Source organism: Stegodyphus dumicola, chromosome 7 (assembly GCF_044657685.1).
Source record: "Stegodyphus dumicola isolate Sdum_Otavi_A_Nest chromosome 7, ASM4465768v1".
NCBI classification, from domain to species: domain Eukaryota; kingdom Metazoa; phylum Arthropoda; class Arachnida; order Araneae; family Eresidae; genus Stegodyphus; species Stegodyphus dumicola.
The window spans coordinates 191,087,422-191,109,887 of NC_140774.1; the positions used below are offsets into that span (position 1 = coordinate 191,087,422).

Here is a 22,466-nt window from a genome sequence, read left to right on the forward strand (position 1 = left end):
GCAGTAGGATTTCGTCATTCAAAATTCGATGGCTCTATGTACCATTGTTTTATCACAATGCGAGAAATAGACAATCATTTATGCAGATTTTTCATTATTTAATTTCTTCAAATATAATGCAGGACTCTAACATTTTGTGGCAACAGTTTGAAAAGTGAACCGACGTTTATGAGTCCGATGCAAAATGCCAAAAGAAAGCAATAGTCCTTCGGGACTGAAATCCCTTTGGACTAAAAAATAAAAAAAATTTGATAAAAATTTTAGACCTGCCTTCTGCAGAAAAAAAAGCAGTGAAATATTAAAATTACGATGCTTACACTGAAAGATTCTGTGCTTCAGCAAAATGGCTCAGTACAAAATACCATGCAACTGCGTAATACTTCTTCGATTCCTATTTAAGGAAATTGATCCTGTTTCACGAAGATGATGACTATTTTGTTATAGTTTTAAATGCCATTGGGGAGTTTTGGACGCCAGAATGATTGGCTAACGTTCTAATGAATTTGTTTATCAGATAATCGTAAAGGTCGAACTCCCATTTATCTACGTTTTTTGTATACTAAATAAATAACTTGTATTTATGAATTTTATAATGAAATACAGAGCGGTCTGGAATTATCTAATAAAATGAAGAACTAACCTGTGCCTTCAAACTTTCGGAATGATTCCCTAAGTTAGACGTGCAACCCACCTTGTTGTTGTTGTGACTTATCTCACTTGTCTGACAGTAACATCAGAGCAAAACCAGGAGATTCATCGCGGCAAGGAGTGAAATACTTCGCCTGTCGTTGGCAAGAGTCTTGAGCACTGTACAGGTGACAGTACGACTTTGCTTAGTTCTTTCCCCAGTTTTGATGGAAAGCACCATGGAGGTAGGAAGTAAGATGGAGTCGCCCTAAACAAGTTTCTCCGTACCCTGCTCTGAAGCACCGGCGATCCCTACGTGGTGACCAAAACATTGGGTCATTTACCATTGAGTTCTATGGGACTTGACGCGTTCGGGTGTAAATATTTTGTAATTACGTCGCAAATATACATATAAATGTATATATTTTCTTTTTCTACAACACTTCAGAGTCCTAAGTATGTGAAAACAACATATTTTTAAACAACATTTCATTCTGAACGGAATTAAATGCTATACTTTTCGCAGGACAGTTTTCTCAGACTGGTTTAATTTGAATGAAATATTTTCACAAGTTTTCGTTAATTACATTAGAAAAAAAATTTACGGTAATTCGATTTTATTCGGTTAAGGTAAAAAAATTAAGATCAAAGTTTATTGTATTATTAATATTAAAATTATGCATTATTTCTTTTCTATTTATAGAGCTTCTTCCTAAAATACTTTCTTAAATATGACATGATTTTTGGCTTCTTTTAAATCGAAAAATGTAAGTTAATTTATAATTAATGCTTTATTCGGTTCATTTTAAATTAGAGAATTATTAGGAATTAGCGAAATACTTTAAATAAGTATTTCGCTAATTCCTAATAATTAAATAGGTATTAAATAGTATTTGACTTTCTCTGAACATTTCTGAAAGGGAATAAAATAAGTTTTTTTTTTAAGTATTATTTAAAACTTGTAACTGAGTTATTATAAAATGTAAAGGGAATAATTCTTTTAATTATACTTATCAGATTTTTTTTTTTTTTTTTACCCTTCATTTCAACAATACATGTTCCAAAACTCTTTATTACGTTCTTAAGTGCGCATCTCATAGCATTTGCTTTACAATACCTTTTAACAGATTGCTTTCCAATACGAACAATTCTTGCTTAAATAGTTTCATAACGTATTTGTCAACAGGATTTCAATTTATGTTTATAATTCAATATTAAGGTTATTATATATTTAGATAACATTTATGATCATTATAAATTAGATACATTTAATCATTAGATTTCTTCACAGTACTTTCACAGTTGTTTATAAGTGAATAAATTCTTCATTTCAAATACATTTATAAATAATTTAATGAATATTTAAGTATTTTGTCAAAAGCAGATACATGCTTTTTGCAAGCATATGCATAAATACCCATACATATTTCCTATTTATCATTTTCGGCATGTGCAAATCTTTAATTTCTGTGCAGTCACTATATTTTTCGTGTAAAGTAATTTACACTAATTTAGCATACACCCGAAAGTTTTACATAAAATATATATGAATATAATTTGAATGAAAATTATAAGTATTATTTTTAATACCCACTCAAAGGTCAGTTTTTCTTCAAAATTTCTCCACGATGGCATCTCTCTCTTTAGGCAGATAGCCCTTGCATGCGTTACTCTATTTAATAAAAACTTAATCTGACCTATGTGCCTAATTACAAATATTTTAACATACATAATTTTATATTTACATTTAGCCATCAAGTTTCAAACTTTTCAAATCTTCTAGAAAATAAATTTTGGCAGATCTCTTTTAGCAATTTTCTTAAAATCTATATTTTTGTAGTGCAACAGCTTAGAATTTTATAAAACAAATTCATAATCAAAATCGCTGTTGTTAGTTATCGAAAAATAAGCAAGATGTGATTTTTGCGTAAATGACAGTAAACTATACAAATTGCTATTATCCATTACACTATGAATGTTTCTTTCATGCGAGAGTGTCCCTTTTTCGATTTCTATGGAACTGTCGTGTGTCGAAATACTATCAGAATCTTGTCAAGCGAGCTTCTGAATGTAAACAAAGAACACCCCGTCTGGTGACCCAAGCTTCAAAGCAGTGCTTCACTTCTAGCGCGGAATGGCCTCTCCTCCCTTTCCTACCTCCATGGAGAGCACTTCGGTGGAGAGGGGAATGGGTCCGAAGTTCTTCCCCCCTCTGCCCCTACCATCAACTTCTCGAGAGGACTTTCGGATCGCCACATATTTAGAGTGCTTCCATGCGGCACAGACATTATACATTTACAAATATCCGTTTCTTTTCCAGGATTCGAGCCCGGGCAATTCGGTATGGCAGCCCAATTGACCATCGTGGTAGAGGGATGGTGCCCACGCCCTCCGTCACTTATCACTTATTGGTATGGCAGTCAGCGTCTCTAAATACTATTCCAGTTGGGCGGATCAGCCACCTTTCACCTTGGTTGGAAAATACGTAAAAACAATTCATTACTTTTGATTAAACTGTTGATATCTGAGCAGTGGTGTAGCTAGGGTGGGGCAAGGGGGGACATCTGTCCCATACGCGCAACATCCAGAAGGTACCAAATTGATGCTACAAATTTTAGAAAGAAATGTTTTTCATTCTTGGAACACAGAAAGGGGCGCAAAATCTTTAGTTGTCCCCGGGCGCCGAAAACATTAGCTATGCCTCTGTATCTGACGAATAGTATTCTAACATAAAACTTTGATTAGCTCCTATTGCTTTAACAGCTGTGTTTTAACTATATGCTATATCTGTGATTATAATATTTTAAAACTTTAATGCAATATAATTTCTGTTCCTTCTTTTTTTAGGTTTAAATCGAGGACTTTTTTTTGCAATTTGAATATAAGTAATCACTTTACCTTTCTTATCAAATGCCCGTAGAATTTCACGACCTATAAGGTAACCAAGTGCTCCAAAGTTCAGGTAGCTGAAATAAATATAAAAGCAATGCGCGGTTCTTATAACATTTTACAAATATTATAAATGTAAGCATAGAAATTCAAGTGGAACATTAAATTTAAACCAGGTTTAAAGTAGTACACTCGTATGCAAAATTAAGAAAATGTGAAAATTATGTCTATTTCTAGGAAAAGTATTGAACGTAAGGTACTACGTATCAAAAGAATTTTTCAATTATTCATAGTCGCACACTTAAGCGTATGCGTGCGAGTCTGCGAAGCTGCGATTGTGGAGGGATGTAAGGGCACGAGGGTTTTTCTCGATTTGTATGCTTGTACTCCTTCCCGACATTCGCAGTCTTTCTCGCAAGTGTTGGGAAAATTTTATAAGATATTATACAAAATGAATAGACACGAACGTATGGATGAAGATGAGATGGAGAAATGTCGATAGACGGGAGGTAGGCCAGTCACAAGCGCAGATGGCTAGAAAGCTCCATGTAACGCCGATTGTCGTCTAAAATTTGGGCAAACAGTTACAGAACAGTGAATCTATACCAAGGTGACTTGGGCATAGTCAACTAAGATTTAAAACAAGGAATGAGAATCATTATTTGGCACTTTCAGCGCAATGACCCAGGACTTCTACAGCTTCACAGCTCTCACGGAAGTTGTATGCTGCCACTGGAATCTCGTGTTTCACGGTGTAAGTTTCACGGTGTAAGTTACAGTCATGGATTAAACAGACTGTAATGCCAAACAGTTGTGGATGCCGCTCATCGATTACTCTTGCCCACTATAGCAATATACTGATGTACAGAACGCATAGCAACCTTCTGATCAACCGTGTACAGGTCTTCGGACAACTGTTTAACTTGTTTGAAATTGTTTCTACATTCGAGAAATTACCGAGAGATCAACGCCAATGAAAAAAGAGACATGTTTGATTGACTGTGCTGCTTCAATGCGTCTGGCAGACCACCAGCATTTACAATTCACCATTCGTCTTCTTTTCGAAAATTTATCCCACAAAACTTCCGTATCAACGCTTAAATGAACCATCTCTCAAACTTTTCAGAACCTGACATCTTCAACGAGTGCCTAATTATCATATCTTCGACATACGATATTTACGTACTGCCATTTGTATTCGTAGCGATTTTCAGCACTGAGATTCAACTACGCTTTCGACAATTGTTTATTTGCATTGCTTGGTTAACTTTTAGAAGTCGGTGTAATTAAGCCATGTGTGTATTAAAAAAATAACAACGCGAAAAATCTGTATCCGGCAAATATACTGCATGTGAATGATATGCACATTTGGATGCAAAATAAAATATTAAGCGATTATGACAGTTCAAAATTTGAAAGAACTCTTGACTGCTGAAGACAAGTATTTTATTGCACATGAAATCATTTTAAAGCTGTGCACATTCTGCGCTTCATTCCAAATTAATTTTTGAAACCTTTGTAAGGTTTATATTTATTTTAACTAACATTTATTTTAAGTTTAAGCAATCTTTCCTGTCAAGCCTTTACTTTCCCCTGGAATTGCCAATGCCAGAGTATGTAAATTTTAGTAGAACGCGCAGAGTATTCAAATTTTTAGCAGAAGTAATTTGAGTTAAATAGAAGGGAAACGAATTTGTAAGTGTGCTTCTTGATTCACGAGCGTGAAGGTTGCTTGGTAGAAGTTTAAGAACCGCGCGTTTCGGCCTGTGTGCCTACTTCGGCAGTTAGTTGAATTCTTTCAACGTCTTAATCAGAAAGTTTGCTGAATCTCAGCTGTATCTTAGAACGCGGTTAAGATAGTTACAATTATAGAGCCTCGTAGATAGTGACTTCGTTAGTTATGCATCCTGTTATTTATTTTTAGTTGTACTTTTCTATTTTTGTTACACCGCCGGGTCGGCGTAGTTTGTGAGCGTCAAGTGAACGCAACTGTAAGTTCTAAAGTGAAATAAAAAGGATTAAACCCTTCTTACGAGTTTGTGTAACTTCCAGTTCATAACAGTCACTACTACTGTTGCGGACAAGTTGGGGCCACGCAACATCACACCTTATAAGGTATTTCTCCCGTCTTCTTAGCATGCCTTCGGGGTGTAATGGTCAGCACACTCAAGGGGTCGAGAATTATTCGAGGGGTCCGAGGTTCGAATCCTGGCGAAGGCATTGCTCATTTTTCATGCCTCCTGGTTCAAAATGGCCTAATGTCTCTGCCGTGGCGCCCGAACTAAAAAAGGTGGCGGATGATAATTCGCAATCACCAGGATTTGGCGATTGGGTCCTCTAATCCCCAGTTGCCCTTTAAAAGGAGGAGTATATAAGGTATTTCTCTCGCCTTCTTAGCATGCATTCGTGGTGTAGTGGTCAGCACACTCGGCGTGTATTCCAGAGGTCCGCGGTTCGAGTCCCGGCAAGGGCATTGCTTATTTTCCCTCTCTACTGCTTCGAAATAATCTAATGTCACTACAACCTTTCGAGAAAAGGTTACAGTCGCCTTCCAGTCATATCATCAGCACAATAAAAGAAGATTTTTATAACTGGAAAATACCGCTTTTTTCATGTAATTGTATACCTTTTTTGCTGTATTTTAATTTTTATGTTCTCTTTTTGGATATTAGAATTTTTTAAATTGAATGATTATTTTATACCGAATGCAAAAACACTTATGTCCTGGGTTCAGTAATTTTAAGTGACAATGATGGCCCATGTAAATAAGAGAAATTATTCATTGAAGTACCACTGTTAACCATTATTTACTGAAAAAAAAAATTAGGCTTAATAATTTAAGCTCCACGTATGGATGTTTATTAATTTTTAATGTATATTCTACGAAAATGAGATGTTTAAAATATCATTTATATTTTGCTATCTTTTTTCGATATAATGAGAATCAGCCGCTTCTATTTTGTGCAAAATCGTTTAAACAAAAAAAAAAAAAAAAAAAAAAAAATAATAATAATAATAATAATAATAATAATAGAAAAAATTAATATCTTTTAAGAAATATTTCAGAAAATGGAGGCCTGAGGAATTAATCTTTCCAGTTTTAAAAGAATAAAAGCATTTCCACTCTTTATCGATGTAAAACAAATGACGTTTTGATAGCTGGTCTACAGTTACACGAATTCGAATGTTGTTTCAGATATTGAGACAGAAAATTGATGATGTTCGAAACTTATTTTTATGAGTAAATATAATAATCAAATAAAAAATAGAAAAAAAGACAGCAAAATTAATTTACCAATACTGTTCTGCAAATAATTGTAATATGGCTTGATAGCTGGTGATTTGTCGTATTTTTCCCAACTGCAAATAAATATGTATCTATATAAAGCAAAATGTCTAAATGTCTCTGCTTTAAACGATAGTCTTATTAGTTATTATTTAAATTTTACAAAACCTTGAATACAGAGCACTGCCTATGTGACGCAGATTAATTTGCACGGGGTGACCAAAGTATCGATCAAATCAAATTTTCAAAATTATGGAAATCCACAATGAATATTAATTGCAAATTATTCCAGTGGATGACACTCGTATATTATTCGAGGTAATAATATTACTTGAAATCTCAGTTTGCAGTTGTTGCTGTTAGTTTAAGCTGCAGTTAAAGTTCGACGGAAATTTATAAATCAATTAAGATCTTTCATGTTTATGAATTTAAGATCATAAGGTAATTCTCCCACCTTCTTGGCGTGTCTTCGTGGTGTAGTAGATTCCAGAGGTCCGTGGTTCGATTCCCGGCGAAGGCTATTGCTCATTTTTCATTTTGCGTGCTTCCACAAAATCCTAATGTCTCTACAGTGGCGCCCGAACTAAAAGGTGGTGGATGATGATCTATCGCCCCCCCCCCACGGATTTGGCGATAGGGACTCCTAAAAACCCCCAGTCGCCTTTTAAAAGGGGGAGTATATAAGGTATTTCTCCCACCTTCGCGGCGTAGTAGTTCTGCACGGTCGACCGGTATTGTATTTCAGAGGTCTGTGGTTCGATTCCCGGCGAAGGCGGGATTGCTCATTTTTCATCTTCCTTGCTTCCAAAAAAATACCTAATGTCTCGACAAGGTTTACTAAAATACGCCAACTTTTATGTCTGAAATACACCCATCTCCCGAAATGGAACGTAATTTTTAATCTAGGCTTTTGATAACAAAACAAAGTGATTGTTAAAAATTTTATATTCAAAATTCTCTTATCTATTCATTTGGCTTTTCAACCGTTAATTGGATTTCTTTTTCTCTCTATTCTTATAAATCCGGCATACAGCATTTCCCAAGCTTTCCGTATAATCGAATTTTTACCATTTTATCTTATTGTAATATGATGTATGTATAGGATAATCCTTTTAGATCGCATTTCTAAATCAAAATATGTAAACTGTGATCCAGGTTAGGTTAACTGATTCAGGCAAAGCAACTCGAGAGCTATCTGCCTATGGGAGGCATACCTTCGTGGAGGACGTTTTAAGAAAAACTGGCTCGTATTCACGTTACAACATGGGGAAAATTGCGACACCCAACCATACAGCCAGCCCGTTTGCCGGGATTTGATCCTAGGTCGAGCTACCAGTGTTCAGCGACTTTACCGCTCTGCGGCTGGTGGGTCACTGTGTCCCAGGAACTGTACTCTTAAAATTCATAGTTTTCCAGAAAAATGCGAAAAAAGCAATATTACGTCTCATCGGATTTCTGGAAAACAGCATTTTGGGGAAGTATGAATACTGGTGCATGGAAGGGATTTTACGTTTACTCAAGAAGATCCTGCAAATGGCCATCGCACATATCAAACGCGGTTTGCACGTATCACGTAGTTAACTAAACATGATTCAGCAACAAGATAATTATATCTTTACATATAATAAAAGAAAGAGTCTGTCTGTGTGTGTGTGTGTCTTTCGTTCGCGCTGCGCGTAAGCTAATAGACCCACGGCTACGAAATTTGGTACATAGGTGCATCTGGACAAGAGCCAGTGCACCTCGAAGCGAGTTTTTCGAAATTGGAATTAGATTTTTTTTTTAATTTTATGTTTTGCGACGATATCGCGTCATTTTGAGACAGAATGGGCTACTCGCTTTCCTATAGCCCATTATGTCTCAAAAAACACTCTCCATTTTCACATCGTCATGAAACGTAGGCACTTAGCTATTTTACGAACTTAAAATAAATTTCGTGTTTCAATAAATCGATTCAATACGAATTTATTTAACAGAGGGAGCTTAACACCTTTTCAACGGGATTTTTTCTAAAAAAGTTTATTTTTAAAAATGTACAGTTTATTTTTCTTTGATTTTTGGACACGTTAAACTTTCATCCTTGCGACTGCTTTTACAAAAAAGAATTTTGGAAAAAGGATAATATTTTGTATTAAAAAAAAAAAATTAAATGAAGCTTCCGAGTACACTTCTCACACCTCACATCTTTAAAAATGTGATTTTGGCAACAATTTTCCTTTCTTATTGTTGTTGATAGATTTTTGAGGAAATGGCAACATTTTGAATAGTTTCATTCTTTTAGAAATATGGGTTTGGCAACAATGTTTCATCCTATTTCTTATGTCACCGTTTTTAAGAGATTGGCATATTTCATTGTCATTTTTTTTATATATAAAAAATTTTTATTGTTTTTTTTTGTTTTTTTTTTTTTTTTTGATAAAGTTGTTCTGCAGAGTAAAATTCTGCGCGGAATTTTTTGAGTTTCTTTCATGTTATTTTTTGCTTATTTCACTGTTTGTAAGATAATGAAAAGTTTTGCATGATTTTTTTTTCTTCAACGGAAAGTTGGTTAATTTTTTAATTAGGATAATTAATATTTGTATTAAGAGATACAGCTTATTTCATCGTAATTTTTTTCTCTTGAAAATATAAGATAAAATATCATTAATTATACTTTGCTTTTCAGAATTTTTTGTTTTTTGTATTATTTTATGTTATTTATTGCTCATTTCACTGTTTTTAAGATATTGAAAAGTTTTGAGTGATTTTTTTAGGAAACTTAACCTCCTTTATACCATTTGAGTTCTTAAGATTTTGCAAAGGGAGGTTGGTTAATTTTGTTATATGTAATAACTTTTTTTATGAAGTTGTTCTGCAGAGTAAAATTCCAAGCAGTTTTCAAATTTAACGTTTGGTGTTCCCTTCAGCCATTTTTCCGGTACATTTAAAAGCCAGACGAAGGCTGGCAGCGAAGCTGCTAGTTAGAGAATAAAACATTCAAGTTCAGTAAAGCATAAAGATGGGCAAATCTTTTTGGTAAGATTGGTAAGTCTCTTTCTTTAGTAAATGAGATGGCGCCACAGGAAGATTGCAGCTTGGGACCTGACTGCTCCGTACCCAAACAGTCAAGGGAAGGAAGGCTGAAATATTCAGGTCGCATAAGTCGCAAAGTTCTGATAAATTATGACACGAAGAAAAGTAGTGTATCACTGAGCCATACCAAGACTAGTGAACCGTTAAGGTAGCACAAATATGTTCCGAAATGTGATTATCCAGCATACCTAAAGATACATTTACACACCAACCGATCTGATATCTCGATATAACGAATTCAGGAGTGTTAGATTATTATCACCCATGAAATCACTCTTTCTTTCTAACAATACTGAAGTTATTTTTATACTGGAGTTAATATGAAACAATACGTTTTTTTAGAATCAGGTTTCAATACATTTTAAAAATGTTTTTAATTATTTGTTATTACTATCGGAAATTTGCATTTATTTTATGACAGCGCAGTGCCGAAAAAGTGACGCAGTCAAAGTGCATTTAAACTTCAGCATAATCTCGGCTACTTGTGGATGTCATGTCGCTAGATGCGGTATTAAAAGCTGGATAGGATGCGGTAGCAACCAGTTTCCAATCTACACTGACTACCAATAAGTATTTGGACACCTATGCAAATGACAATATCTGCGGTCCTAAGATACGACCCGGACTCCGCCGGTATATATCGTGTAGGAAACAGCATCGGCTTTAGTCGCATGCAAGATGCCTCGCAGTTCGGAGCTCTCTGATTTCGAGAAAGGTATAATTATCGGGTATCACAAATGTGGCCGATCTTTAAGAGACATATCTAGCGATCTGAAGTACCGAAAATCGACAGTGGCCTATATGATTAAGAAGTGGAAGGTGAGCGGTGATTGTCGGAATGTGCCCAGAGTCGGCAGACCAACGAAACTGGGAGATAGATACCGACGAGTGCTGTTTAGAGAAATTCGGAAGAACCGTACCCAACCGATGGCCATGGTGCCAATGGAGTTCATCGAATGGACTGGCCTGCCCAGCCAGACCTGAACCCTATTGAGAACCTCTGGGACGAGTTGCATCGCCGAATTCAGGGGTGCACTACCCGTGCAAAATCGGTGAAGGAACTTCTATGTCTTCTCCAAGCAGAGTGGAAGAAAATAACATTAGCTGTCATACAAAGACTTGTGGAAAGTATGCCCCGGAATTACCTCTTGTGGAGGCTCTACAAACTATTGATTAACGCTGTAATTATCTCTCGTGGAGGCTCTACCAACTATTGATTAACGCTGTAATTATCTCTCGTGGAGGCTCTACCAACTATTGATTAACGCTGTAATTATCTCTCGTGGAGGCTCTACCAACTATTAATTTTGAATAAAGTTAGTTTTTCTTTTCTATCACAGGTGCCCAAATACTTATTGGTAGTCAGTGTATAACGATACTTCGAATGTCAACTTTATGGATTTGAAGTGCCTGCTACAGGAAGCTACTAGTATATTTATGTATCAAGCTATTCTCCTTTGATCCATTCCCATTAATGTACCGAAATCATTGTGATCAGTGTTGCCATTTGTTTCTCCGTAACACAAGAACTATGTACCAGAATGTTCCCCATAATTATAAGTTTATATATGAAAGTTTATCCTTCATCTTCACCTGTAGAAAATTCCATTTTTACTTCCTTGCGTGAACTAATGGAAGTACTGCAATCGCGAAGAATTTCGGCTATAATATTTCGGCTTTTTATGTTAGGCTTACGAGAATATCCATTTTGACCGCCTTCGAATCCATTTAAACGATGATTCTGCGTGACATTGCCACGTACGGACATAATAAAGGACTCTTTTTACCAAAACAGATTGTAAAATGGATTCAAAAGAGATTTTTCAGACGCATGTATTACGCATAACTCAAAAACGAGTAGCCTCAGAGTGCTGAAATTTTGTATACGGGATCTGCTATAACATGTAGTTGTGAATCTCGTTTCTAGTTGCAATCGGTCGCAAGAAAAGCATATAAATATATATACATATATAAACCGACCCGGCTCGGTGAGCTCAGGTTTGCTGTTCTTATATGTTGTTTACTTGAGTATTTTTAGCTTTAAAGGGACTGAATTATGTTGCTCTTATGTTCCTGTTAAGGTTTTTATGCCTTCAGTTAACCTGCATGCAATAGTTGTAGAATTATCAACAATTTAAAGGTTATTTAAGTGGTACTAAGCCTAACGTAGCCGCCGTTTGTTTGCATTTGAAACTCTTAGTAGAATTGTGAATTAAGTCAGTTTTGTGCACAACTTTCACTTAAGACAAATTAGTCTTGTTAATCACTTTACTCGGTAGACTTCATATACGGATTTCGCATCATAATGTGCGTTTTCATCCATATCTTAGTAATATATAAAACATACGTAAAACGTTATCGCAGTTAAAATAATACATACTCCCTTTTTATGTTAGGTTTACGAAGCTGCAGAAAGTAATGATCAGTTTTCCACCGGTTCGCTGCCTTCATATTGAAGAAATACATAACACTGTCAACACTTAACTGCAAAAGAAATTGAATTATTGTGAAGAAGGATTTTAGAAACAGCGTTATATTTTACAGGTGAAATGGTTTTGTAAGTCTAAATATCAAACTTACATTTGAGTACAGGTTAGAGAGATAGGAATGATTCAAAAGCTGCATCGGATATTCAGTACGTATTTTTATAGCACGAGCCTACAAGAAGAAAAACAAAACTTTAGTATTGATATTTTCTAATACTATTATTAAAATGTCACATCAATGGCCGAACGGTAAAAGCCACTGAACACTGGTATTTCCATCCGCGGTTCGAGTCCTGGTGAACGGACTGCCAGCATGGGCGTTTACGAATAAAACGACGTAAATTATATTAACCCCTTCGCGCCGATTTTCACGTCTACGTGCCAGCAACGAACACACTCACCACCCGGCCGACACGCAGACGTGACAGAGCATTTTCCCGTTTACTACCGACTGTCACGTATTTGTGCCAGTGTCCTGGAACGTTTTTCAAACTATAATTTCTGCCACAAGATGGCACTGTATGTCCATATGGTTTCAGATACGTGTACATTAGACTTTCTACTCGAAATGAGAGAAGCATGACTCACATACACGTGTTTTTGATTATATAAACAATGGCGTGATTTATGACGTCTCTTTAAATCGCACTTTATTCGCACGTGGTAGTTGTTTATTGTAAGTAGAATTTTTATATGCGCTAAAACGTTGAGTATTTCGGTTTACAGTTCAGTTTTTAGAAAATAATTAGATCTTGTTAGACGTGAATTCTTTCTGTTTTTACCGTTTCAATGTCGAAGCGTCGAAAATGTTTAACAGAGCATGAAATAGCAGAAATGATGCAAAATATTTCAGATATTGATTCTGATATTCTGATATTCTGATATTGATTCTGAAAGACATTTTCCAAAACTTTGTTCAGAAGAGACTGATAAGAAAATGAGACGACGATGCTTCGTTTGTTCGCATTCCCGGAAAAATCCTCCAAAACGGCAAATGAGTTATTACGAGTTCAAGGAACGTAACGTAGGACTGTGTGTAGATCCCTGTTTTAAAAATTTTCATACGAAAAGAAAATTTTAAGTAATATATTTAGTTTTCAGATGTAAATGTTAAAAGTCATAAAATGGTGAGTAATTAAAATAAAATGTGTAAAATACGCATTTAAACAAGAAATAAGGTAATTAAAGTATATATATATAAATATCTATAAAGCATAAGCGCTTTAAATACTCTATAGAGCATTATTAAACAATGCGTTGATACTTCGGAAATTTCATGGATTTAGGCTTAGTAGCAAAAAAGCCCCCGGCCCTGGAGAGACGCTCGCGGAAGACACTGCCGGCCTCCGCGATAAGCGCGCGTTTTCGCTACCCGGCTCGAAGGAGTTAAGCGACTGAGTAAAATACGCAGAGACTTCTTTGGTGGTACTCCAGAAGGCAAGAAAGGTATGAACTCTAGTGGTTTAACTCTTTGAAAAGCGGTGATTACCTAAAGTAATTAATATAATTAATTAATTAGTAACTAAGGCCACATGCAAATTTGAAAATAAAATTATGATATAACAAGAATTTTTCCACGAAATTTTTTATCTGAAATGTTTATCACAATCCTCTGAAAATATAAAAATTTTGGAATTCAACTACTTGAATAAAGATAATAAAAAAACTGGCTAAAAAGGAAGCTATCAGTATTATTACGAATTTTGTACTTAGAGAGGTAATTTTCGTAGAATTATAAGTAAAAATGTTGTATTTTTTTAGACATGAAAAAAATTTAAAGAGAGTCTATGTCGGAATAGCGAGAATACAAAGGGAAGTGCATTTTAACATTGAGTAAATTTGTATCTCAGTAATTTTTTGAGATATCGCCAAGCTGACAATGGTTTTGGCGACTTATTTTGTTACCAAATTGGCAAGAAATCGCCAAAAGTCGACAAACTGGGCCACCATTTGGCGACACTTTCGTCCGGTCCCTGCATCACCGTAATATGTATTGAAATTGGATAAATTTAATTGACCACTATGTTTGCTGCAACCGTAATTCCACCCTCGTATTACTTTTCAGTGATTTCGAGAAGCAGAAAGTACTAGAAATATCTCGGCGGCCGGTTGAAGACCATTTAGAGCCGAAGAGAAAGCATCAGCTTCGTTATTGTTGTTGCAAGTTGTAGTTTCGTGTGAATTGAGATAAATCCGAGTTAGCTTTCTCTTCAGATGCGCTTTGCATTTCATTGTGTTTAACGTTCTTAGTTTGAAGTGTAACTACTGATTATACTGTGTGTTACTCTGAACACTAATACGAGCATTTCTGTGGAAAATTCCAGAGTTATGAAATATATCTATTGATAAAAATAAATTTTATTAACCTACTATCGGACTTGTGCATTCAGTCTATTACGAATCCATACGTACGCAACAACATTAAGAATATTTTGAACAAGAGTTTGGTGAATTTCAAATTTGAGAAACAGCTTAAATTTCTTTTAGTTTATGATAATTGTCTTCGTAAATACAGGAAGCGAAAGTAAGGAAAGTATTACAAACCTTATTCCTAGCTTTTACTTTAGTGGCACTGTCCATCCACTGGGCTTTTATTATGGATTCGTCAAATGCCTGAAGAATAAGTGCGGAAATATTTTTTACCTAAAAGAAAAGTGAAACATATCATAATTATATCGTTAATGTTGTGTAGCAAATTTAATGTAATTAAATGAATCACAGAAATCAAAATTTTAATCTGTAAATATTCAAAATTTTAGTTACACAACAGGTTTGGATATATTAATTTATTTGGTTATTATTAGTTTATTGCAATCAATTTGGGTTATTGATTTTTCCTTTGCATAGGTTACTCACAACGCGAACCTAAAAGTTAAATTGTACTACCACTAGACGATTGTTTATTTGATTGATCTTTTGATTCTTATGAATTAGATTTGTTTTGATTATATTTTTTTTTTTAGTTAGTTTGTACGGCACCATAAGTTGAGTCAAAGTTAAAGTTTTAAGTTTTAAAAAGTATTAAAACACTAATAATTTTCATTATTTCACATTAAGGAGATTAAACAATTCATTTGGAGCATTAACCGGTGTTTAGGTGTTTCTATTAAGCATCGTGAGCATGCTAAGCAAGATAATTAAATATACAATGATGGGGAAAATTATTCGTGCTACTAATATTTTAGAGAAATTATTAATAAATTAAAACAATTTTCTATAATAGCGATGCCGATTAGAATAACACAATATTCGCAAGCATAAAAATACTTCATGCTCATAAAAGTAATGGACAAAGTATTAGTGTACTCAAAAATAAAGCAGAAAATTAACAAAATTAAATAGTTTTTGTAAACAACACATTGTAGATTACAGATGTGAATATCTTAAACACAAAGTGCACTAATTTTTTTTTTTTTTTTTACTTGAAGGAAAGCCCCTACAAATATTACAAACAACGCCGTTTGCACAATTATAAACGCTGCTTGGTTCCTACGAAATTCTACTATTCACCAGGATTTAAACATTAATTTTAGCATCATAATATTATCACCAGTGTATTAGCATTTTTACATGAAGATAGTCTTATGTTATGGCGTCCATCTGGCATAAATTTGATTGAGCTAGATAAACTACTGATCTCAGTGGTATTCTGGCGATATGTTATCAGTCAGATAGTCATTAACATTTCATCAAGATCAATTGCAGAAACCAGCACCAGATGGCGGCACCACGTTTAACCCTCATCTAACCATAAATCTCGAGTTTGGGCTCACTTTCCACGATTGCCGAGAGATGGCGCCACCCACGCGAAGGAAGTATTGCAATTAAGAAAAGTTTCATCATCATATTTCAAAGCAAATACCCATTTTCACAGCTATCGAATGCAATTTAACGCCGTTTTAGCTTGACATCTGTACGTAAGAACAAAATAAAGGACTCTTTTCACCCCCAAAAATTGTAAAACTAATTTAAAATGAATTCTGAAGAGAATTTTACTTGGCGTTTGTACGTACCTACCTACGGACGTATGTATCTCGCATAACTCAAAAACGAGTAGCCTCAGAACGTTGAAATTTTGTATAGAGGACTGCTATAACATGTAGATGTGCACCTCGTATTTTCGTTGCCATCGGCCGCACCAAAAGTATATAAATATGTGTGTATATACACTGGTGTGCAAAAATTAAGGACGAGACGGTTTTTTCAATATAACTTTGTACAAAAGCTTTCCAAACCAACACATTTAATACCGTAAGATCCCCAATACGTAAGGACTTGAGTAATGTAAGCAACACTTACTAAAAGAGAAATCAGAGGGATAAAAAGAAGCTTTATTGAAAAAGTAGCATGGAGCGCAATGCGACTGAAGGCCGAAACATCCCTGTGATGGGAGTCCAGCAAGAAACATCCGGTCTTTAATAGGGGATATGATCTCCCCTGACTGCTAGGCAGGTTTCACAGCGTCTGCCCATGCTGAGAATGAGGGTGTCAATGAGTTGTTCAGGCATTGCTGCCCATTCGTCTTGCAGCGCCAATCGAAGCTCCGGAATCGTTACTGGTGGTAAGGTACGAGCTGCCAAGCGTCTGCCTAGAAAATCCCATACATGCTTGTAAAGATCGTGACTTGTAAAGATCATGACTTGTGAAGATCGTGACTTAAAGAGAACGTGAAATATAAATAATAGGACAAGAACTTGCATTTTACGGTGTGGCAACAAGAAGAGGATTCGAAAGATTTATATATATATATATTTTGTTTTTTAGAGAGTTGAGGATTTTGAATGTTTTTAATATTGGAATAGTTGTAAGAGTTTTAACTGCAGTAGTTAAGAGTTTAAAATTTTGATAGTTTAGAGCTGCAGTATTTATTTATTTATTTATTTTTTTTTTTTTGGTTCAGTTTTAAAATTTAAATAAAAGTATTTTGTTTATTCTGAAAAATTAGTTTTATTCTTCCTACAAGATTCAATATTCATTATATTGAAATAAGGAAAGGATTTTTACTGGCGCAGCCGGTAGGATCGGAGTTTCCCCGCATATAATTACGAACCAAAATAACTCAGGTGAGAGCTCAATTTACCTTGTAAACGTAAAATAATTAATTAAGCATATGTTATTCTGCAGAAATACTCATTGTATTCAAATTTAGTAATTAATTTTAAGCATTTTTAATTTAGCATTCATCACACAGAAATATTTCATTCATTATTTTTTATCCTTGTTTTCCTTTTGGCTGTGTATCTGTTTTTCTGTGTATTGTTTAAAATACAGTTGCAATACAACGCTGTGTATTGTTTGAAAATGTATATGATTATCTAATGTATCCCATAATTTGGAATTTGTGTCAATCAGCTGAAGGAGGTGGTTCTGTTTTGGGGTTATCGCAACTGGTCTTGCAGAGTTTGTGCAGGCATTATGCTGATTTTTGTTGTTTGACTTCCAATAGTCATTGTTTGGCATGTTGTTTTAGCCTATTGATGAATAGTTATCAAGTTTCTGACAAAAGGTGCAATGATTTGTGATTTTAAAACAAAAAGTAGCTGATATAAACTTATGAAGTTTAAGAAAAATTGAGCATATAGGAATTTTGTGTCTAAATATTAGTTGATTGATATGCAGATTAATGTAAAATAAAGGCTAATTTAAAATATTTTATAAATTAATGTTTTGAAATTTATGCTTTAAGGCATTTATCATGTTCTGTCACAGCTGGCAAAACTGCTTGCTGTACACACCAAGCTAACAGTGTAGCTACATTACTGTCATCATCAGAGTCATTATTGTATTTGCTTGTTGGACTTGAAGAATGTCAAAAAAGAATAGCAGATATGATAGAGAGAGCTAAAGAAGAAGCTAAACCCTACACAGCATTTATCACTCATTCCGGACATTACCAATGGAAAGTTCTCCCTTTTGGTTTGAAAAATGCTGGAAGTACCTTCCAAAAATCGATGGATAAGGTGCTTGCAAACCATAAGAACTACTGCCGTTCAAATATTGATGATGTGGCAATATTTTCTGAAACTTGGGATGGCCACCTCTATCACATCGACCAAGTGTTTCAGACACTGAGAAACGCAGGTCTAACCGCAAATCTAGAAAAGTGTGATTTCGGAAAGAGTCACGTGAAGTTTCTAGGACATGTAATAGGTTCTGGCACTCACTCTCCAGATCCTGAGAAGGTAGAAATCAGAAATCTGTCTAAGCCTACCACTAAAAAAGAAGTCAGGAGTCTTTTAGGGCTAGCAAGCTACTATAGGGATTATATCCCAAATTTTTCTGAGATTGTTTTACCTCTAACAATCCTTACAAAGAAGAGTGTTCCAAATAATATTCCATGGGACTCTGAAAAAGAAGCAGCTTTCAACAAACTTAAAGAAGAGTTGATTAAAATGCCATCTCTGCATACTCCGGACATCAGCAAGCGCTTTCAACTCTATACGGATGCATCTGCTTTCGCAATTGGAGCGTGTTTAGCTCAAAACGACGAACATGGCAAAGAAATGCCCATAGCATTTTTCAGCATGAAATTAACGCCCTGTCAACAACGATGGTCAACCATCGAACGAGAAGCATTTTGTGTCATCGAAGCCTTGAAAAAATTTGACTCATGGATTTTCGGTGCCAAAGTGCAGATTGTGTCTGATCACAATCCCCTCACCTACGTGACCCAAAGCGCCCCTCATGGTGCTAAACTGTCTCGTTGGGCCTTAGCGTTACAACGGTATAACATGACTGTAACATACCGCAAAGGAAGTTCACATGGGAATGCTGATGCTTTGTCAAGGTTAGCTGTTAACTCTTTCTCTCTCAATGAACTCTGAGCAACATTGTCTCTACGGTGACGAATGTGCTTCTTGTGGGGGGACTTGTAAAGATCGTGACTTGTAAAGATCATGACTTGTGAAGATCGTGACTTAAAGAGAACGTGAAATATTAATAATAGGACAAGAACTTGCATTTTACGGTGTGGCAACAAGAAGAGGATTCGAAAGATTTTTATATATATATATTTTGTTTTTTAGAGAGTTGAGGATTTTGAATGTTTTTAATATTGGAATAGTTGTAAGAGTTTTAACTGCAGTAGTTAAGAGTTTAAAATTTTGATAGTTTAGAGCTGCAGTATTTATTTATTTATTTATTTTTTTGGTTCAGTTTTAAAATTTAAATAAAAGTATTTTGTTTATTCTGAAAAATTAGTTTTATTCTTCCTACAAGATTCAATATTCATTATATTGAAATAAGGAAAGGATTTTTACTATGCTCCATGGGATTGAGATCCGGAGATCGTGCCGGCCAATCCATACGTTCAATATCCTCACTCTCTAAGAGTTGTTCGGCAGGTACTGTGCGATGACATGGTGCATTGTCGTCCATGAAAAGGAACTGCGGACCCATAGCGCCTCTAAAAAGACGCACATATGGAAGAAGAATCTCGTTACAATAATGGGTCCCGTTGACTGAACCTGCGTCGAAGATGTGAAGGTCTGTACGACTACCAAGCATGATGCCTCCCCAAACGAGAACACCGCCACCTCCATACCTGTCCCTTTCAATGATGTTCGAGGGATGATTGCGGCTTCCCCGCTCTCTCCAGATGAGTATGCGATGAGAATCGCTACTCAGACTGAATCTGCTCTCATCTGTAAAGAGTACTCGTCTCCATTCATTGTCTCTCCAATTCCGGTGTTCCCGGCACCACAGAGAACGCCTTCTCTGATGGGCAGGCGTTAGAGGTACAGGGCGTCGTGCAAACAGACCACCACCGTGCAGTCTTCTGGCCACGGTAAAACGCGATATCGGTCGTCCAGTCGCTTGTGTCGTGTGTCTAGCGATTTCTCCCGCTGTCTTCCGCCTGTTTCTTCTGGCCTGTAAGGCAATATACCGGTCATCTGCGGGTGTGGTTCCTCGTGGACGACTACTACTAAACCCCCGGATAGCTGTTCCTGTATTTTGAAATTGTCTCCAAAGTCGTGAAACGATGCTGTGAGCAATTCCGGACTCTGCAGCCACACTTGTCACACTGCTGCCTTCCTCCAACTTCCCAATGATTCGACCTCGGGTAAAGGCATCCAGATGTCGTCTAACAGATTGATTATTCGCCATTTCTCGCTGAGGCAGCAACTCGGTGTGATTTTAACTGCTATACGGCGTGCAATCTCTTTGCCAGAAATACTGATCTTACACCGACAACATGCTTTATACTACTCAGACACTTCCCCATTACGTCTACCTGCATATCTGCGCATGTGCTACCGTACATCACCTTACTTAATCTCCTGACTGGTCTTTCTGTCCGCTCTGCCTCTTCGTTCAGCTGATATGCTAATTTTTCGACTTCGTCCTTAATTTTTGCACACCAGTGTAATTGAACAGCAAAATTTAAAAAAAATTTAAGAGCAACATAGCAGTGTATTCTCGATGCAGCGTTAGGTATTGGCGTATGTATACACTCTGTCCGTTAAAGTCATGGTGCACTTTTGATCGGTTACAAAGAAACAAACACACACACACACACACACACAAAAAAAAAAAAAAAAAAAAAAAAATTGAATGAAAAATTGAATGAGAAAGGATTTATAGGTTACTCTGAACCTTCTTTATTTATAGTAGATGGCAGCTCAACACAGAGGAGTCCATATATTTTAGCCATGTTTAGTTTTTTAAGACCCTCATTTTTCAAAGAAATCTTCCAGATTTATTTTAGGGTATAAAAGGAATTGTTTGAAAAGAAATATCTATGTGTTTTTTTGGCTGTATGCTAATCTCCGTATTCTATATTAGTTTTAAATTTTTACCTAGAAATCTTGCCTAAAATCAAACGGCGAACCCTAGGTGCGCCCAGACCGGGCTCACCGATAATCTAGAACAACTGAGAGTCTGTATTCTTTGTTTTTCCGCATCTCATCGGTCAGTTCATTGACAACAATGCTCGTTTCAGCACTCTTGTCGAAGCTCTATTCAATCAGCGTGCCACTTTGTGCACACCCACAGAATTAAAACGATAAGTGCTATCTTCACAAAATTTTACTTGTGTACTCCTCTAGACCTAATTAGGCTGCCTACCTTTTTTTAAATCAAAACTTCAACTTTAAAAGGTAGCGTGTCGGAAAGGGTTAACAAACTCAGCTGTTTCAAAGCGTTCCATTAACATTAACACTGCGTGCATCTTCAAGCAGAGATATTTCATGCGCGAGGTTTTTTACATTTCTTACAGGTACTATGTTGGTAACGTAGCAAAGCAAATACGTTACAATATCTAAGGGTACGTTGCTATGAATGACTTTGAATGTCTGTATGACTTCTCGAATCTCGTTTTGAATCCTCGTGAAAGTATAAAATGTCAGTCTTTATATTACGTCCCCTTGGGCGTAATATGAAATCTGAAATCTTTCAGATTTTTCTTTCTGTTTTATATATCTTCTTTTCAAACGTACATAGAACTTATAAAGTTTGCTGTGGCTGCAGCCAGCACGTCTGGCGAGCTCGCCCGCTAGTTATGAATTAAAGAATGAAAATAGCACGTAAAGGTCCAAAACATATTTCGGGTAAAGTGCGGAATCGCCCACTTAATTGATTGGCGTTTGTTTGGCGCTTTTTACAAGAATAAGAAGAATTGAATTTTTGTCAATTTTTTTTACTTTTGAAGTGAAAATAGGTCGATGTAAACATGGATAAAGTCAAGGGAGTGCACAATGCCATTTTCGTGCAATTTTGGGAATTTTTTAAGTGAAAATATGTCAATGTATACATGGATACCGAGTATGTGCAATTCTTAAAAACGCGCCAAGCAGTGGGCGATTCTGCACTTTCCCCCATATTTCTATTTGTAGCTATTTATATAACTATAATGAAAATAGTATCTAATTTCACTTTCATTTCTGTTTTCCGGATAAGATTAACTCATACAAACACTATACAAACTGATCATCGGCATCTTGGTTTAGTTATCTAATAATCTTCGTTAATAAAATATTATTCATTATTTGCGCAGAGTTTCTGTCTGCTATTCTTGGTTAAAGAGACGAATGTGAAAAATTTTTCTGTACAGTTTCGGAAAAATTTCGGTCGAATCAATGTTTGTAACACCATAACTATAAGGCTTT

At 35.7% G+C, this 22,466-nt stretch overlaps 1 protein-coding gene across 1 annotated transcript in view; it reads right to left on the bottom strand.

Moving 5' to 3' along the window:
• LOC118198488 (neprilysin-2-like) overlaps positions 1-22,466 on the bottom strand; it is a 93,030-nt gene that overhangs the window by 19,668 nt on the left and 50,896 nt on the right. Inside the window, exons 9-12 of the mRNA XM_085821453.1 lie at positions 14,905-15,003; positions 12,455-12,532; positions 12,255-12,358; positions 3,526-3,593 (exon numbers count right to left, since the gene is read on the bottom strand). Coding sequence (XP_085677579.1) covers positions 3,526-3,593; positions 12,255-12,358; positions 12,455-12,532; positions 14,905-15,003 — 349 coding nt within the window. The remainder of the gene's footprint in view (positions 1-3,525; positions 3,594-12,254; positions 12,359-12,454; positions 12,533-14,904; positions 15,004-22,466) is intronic.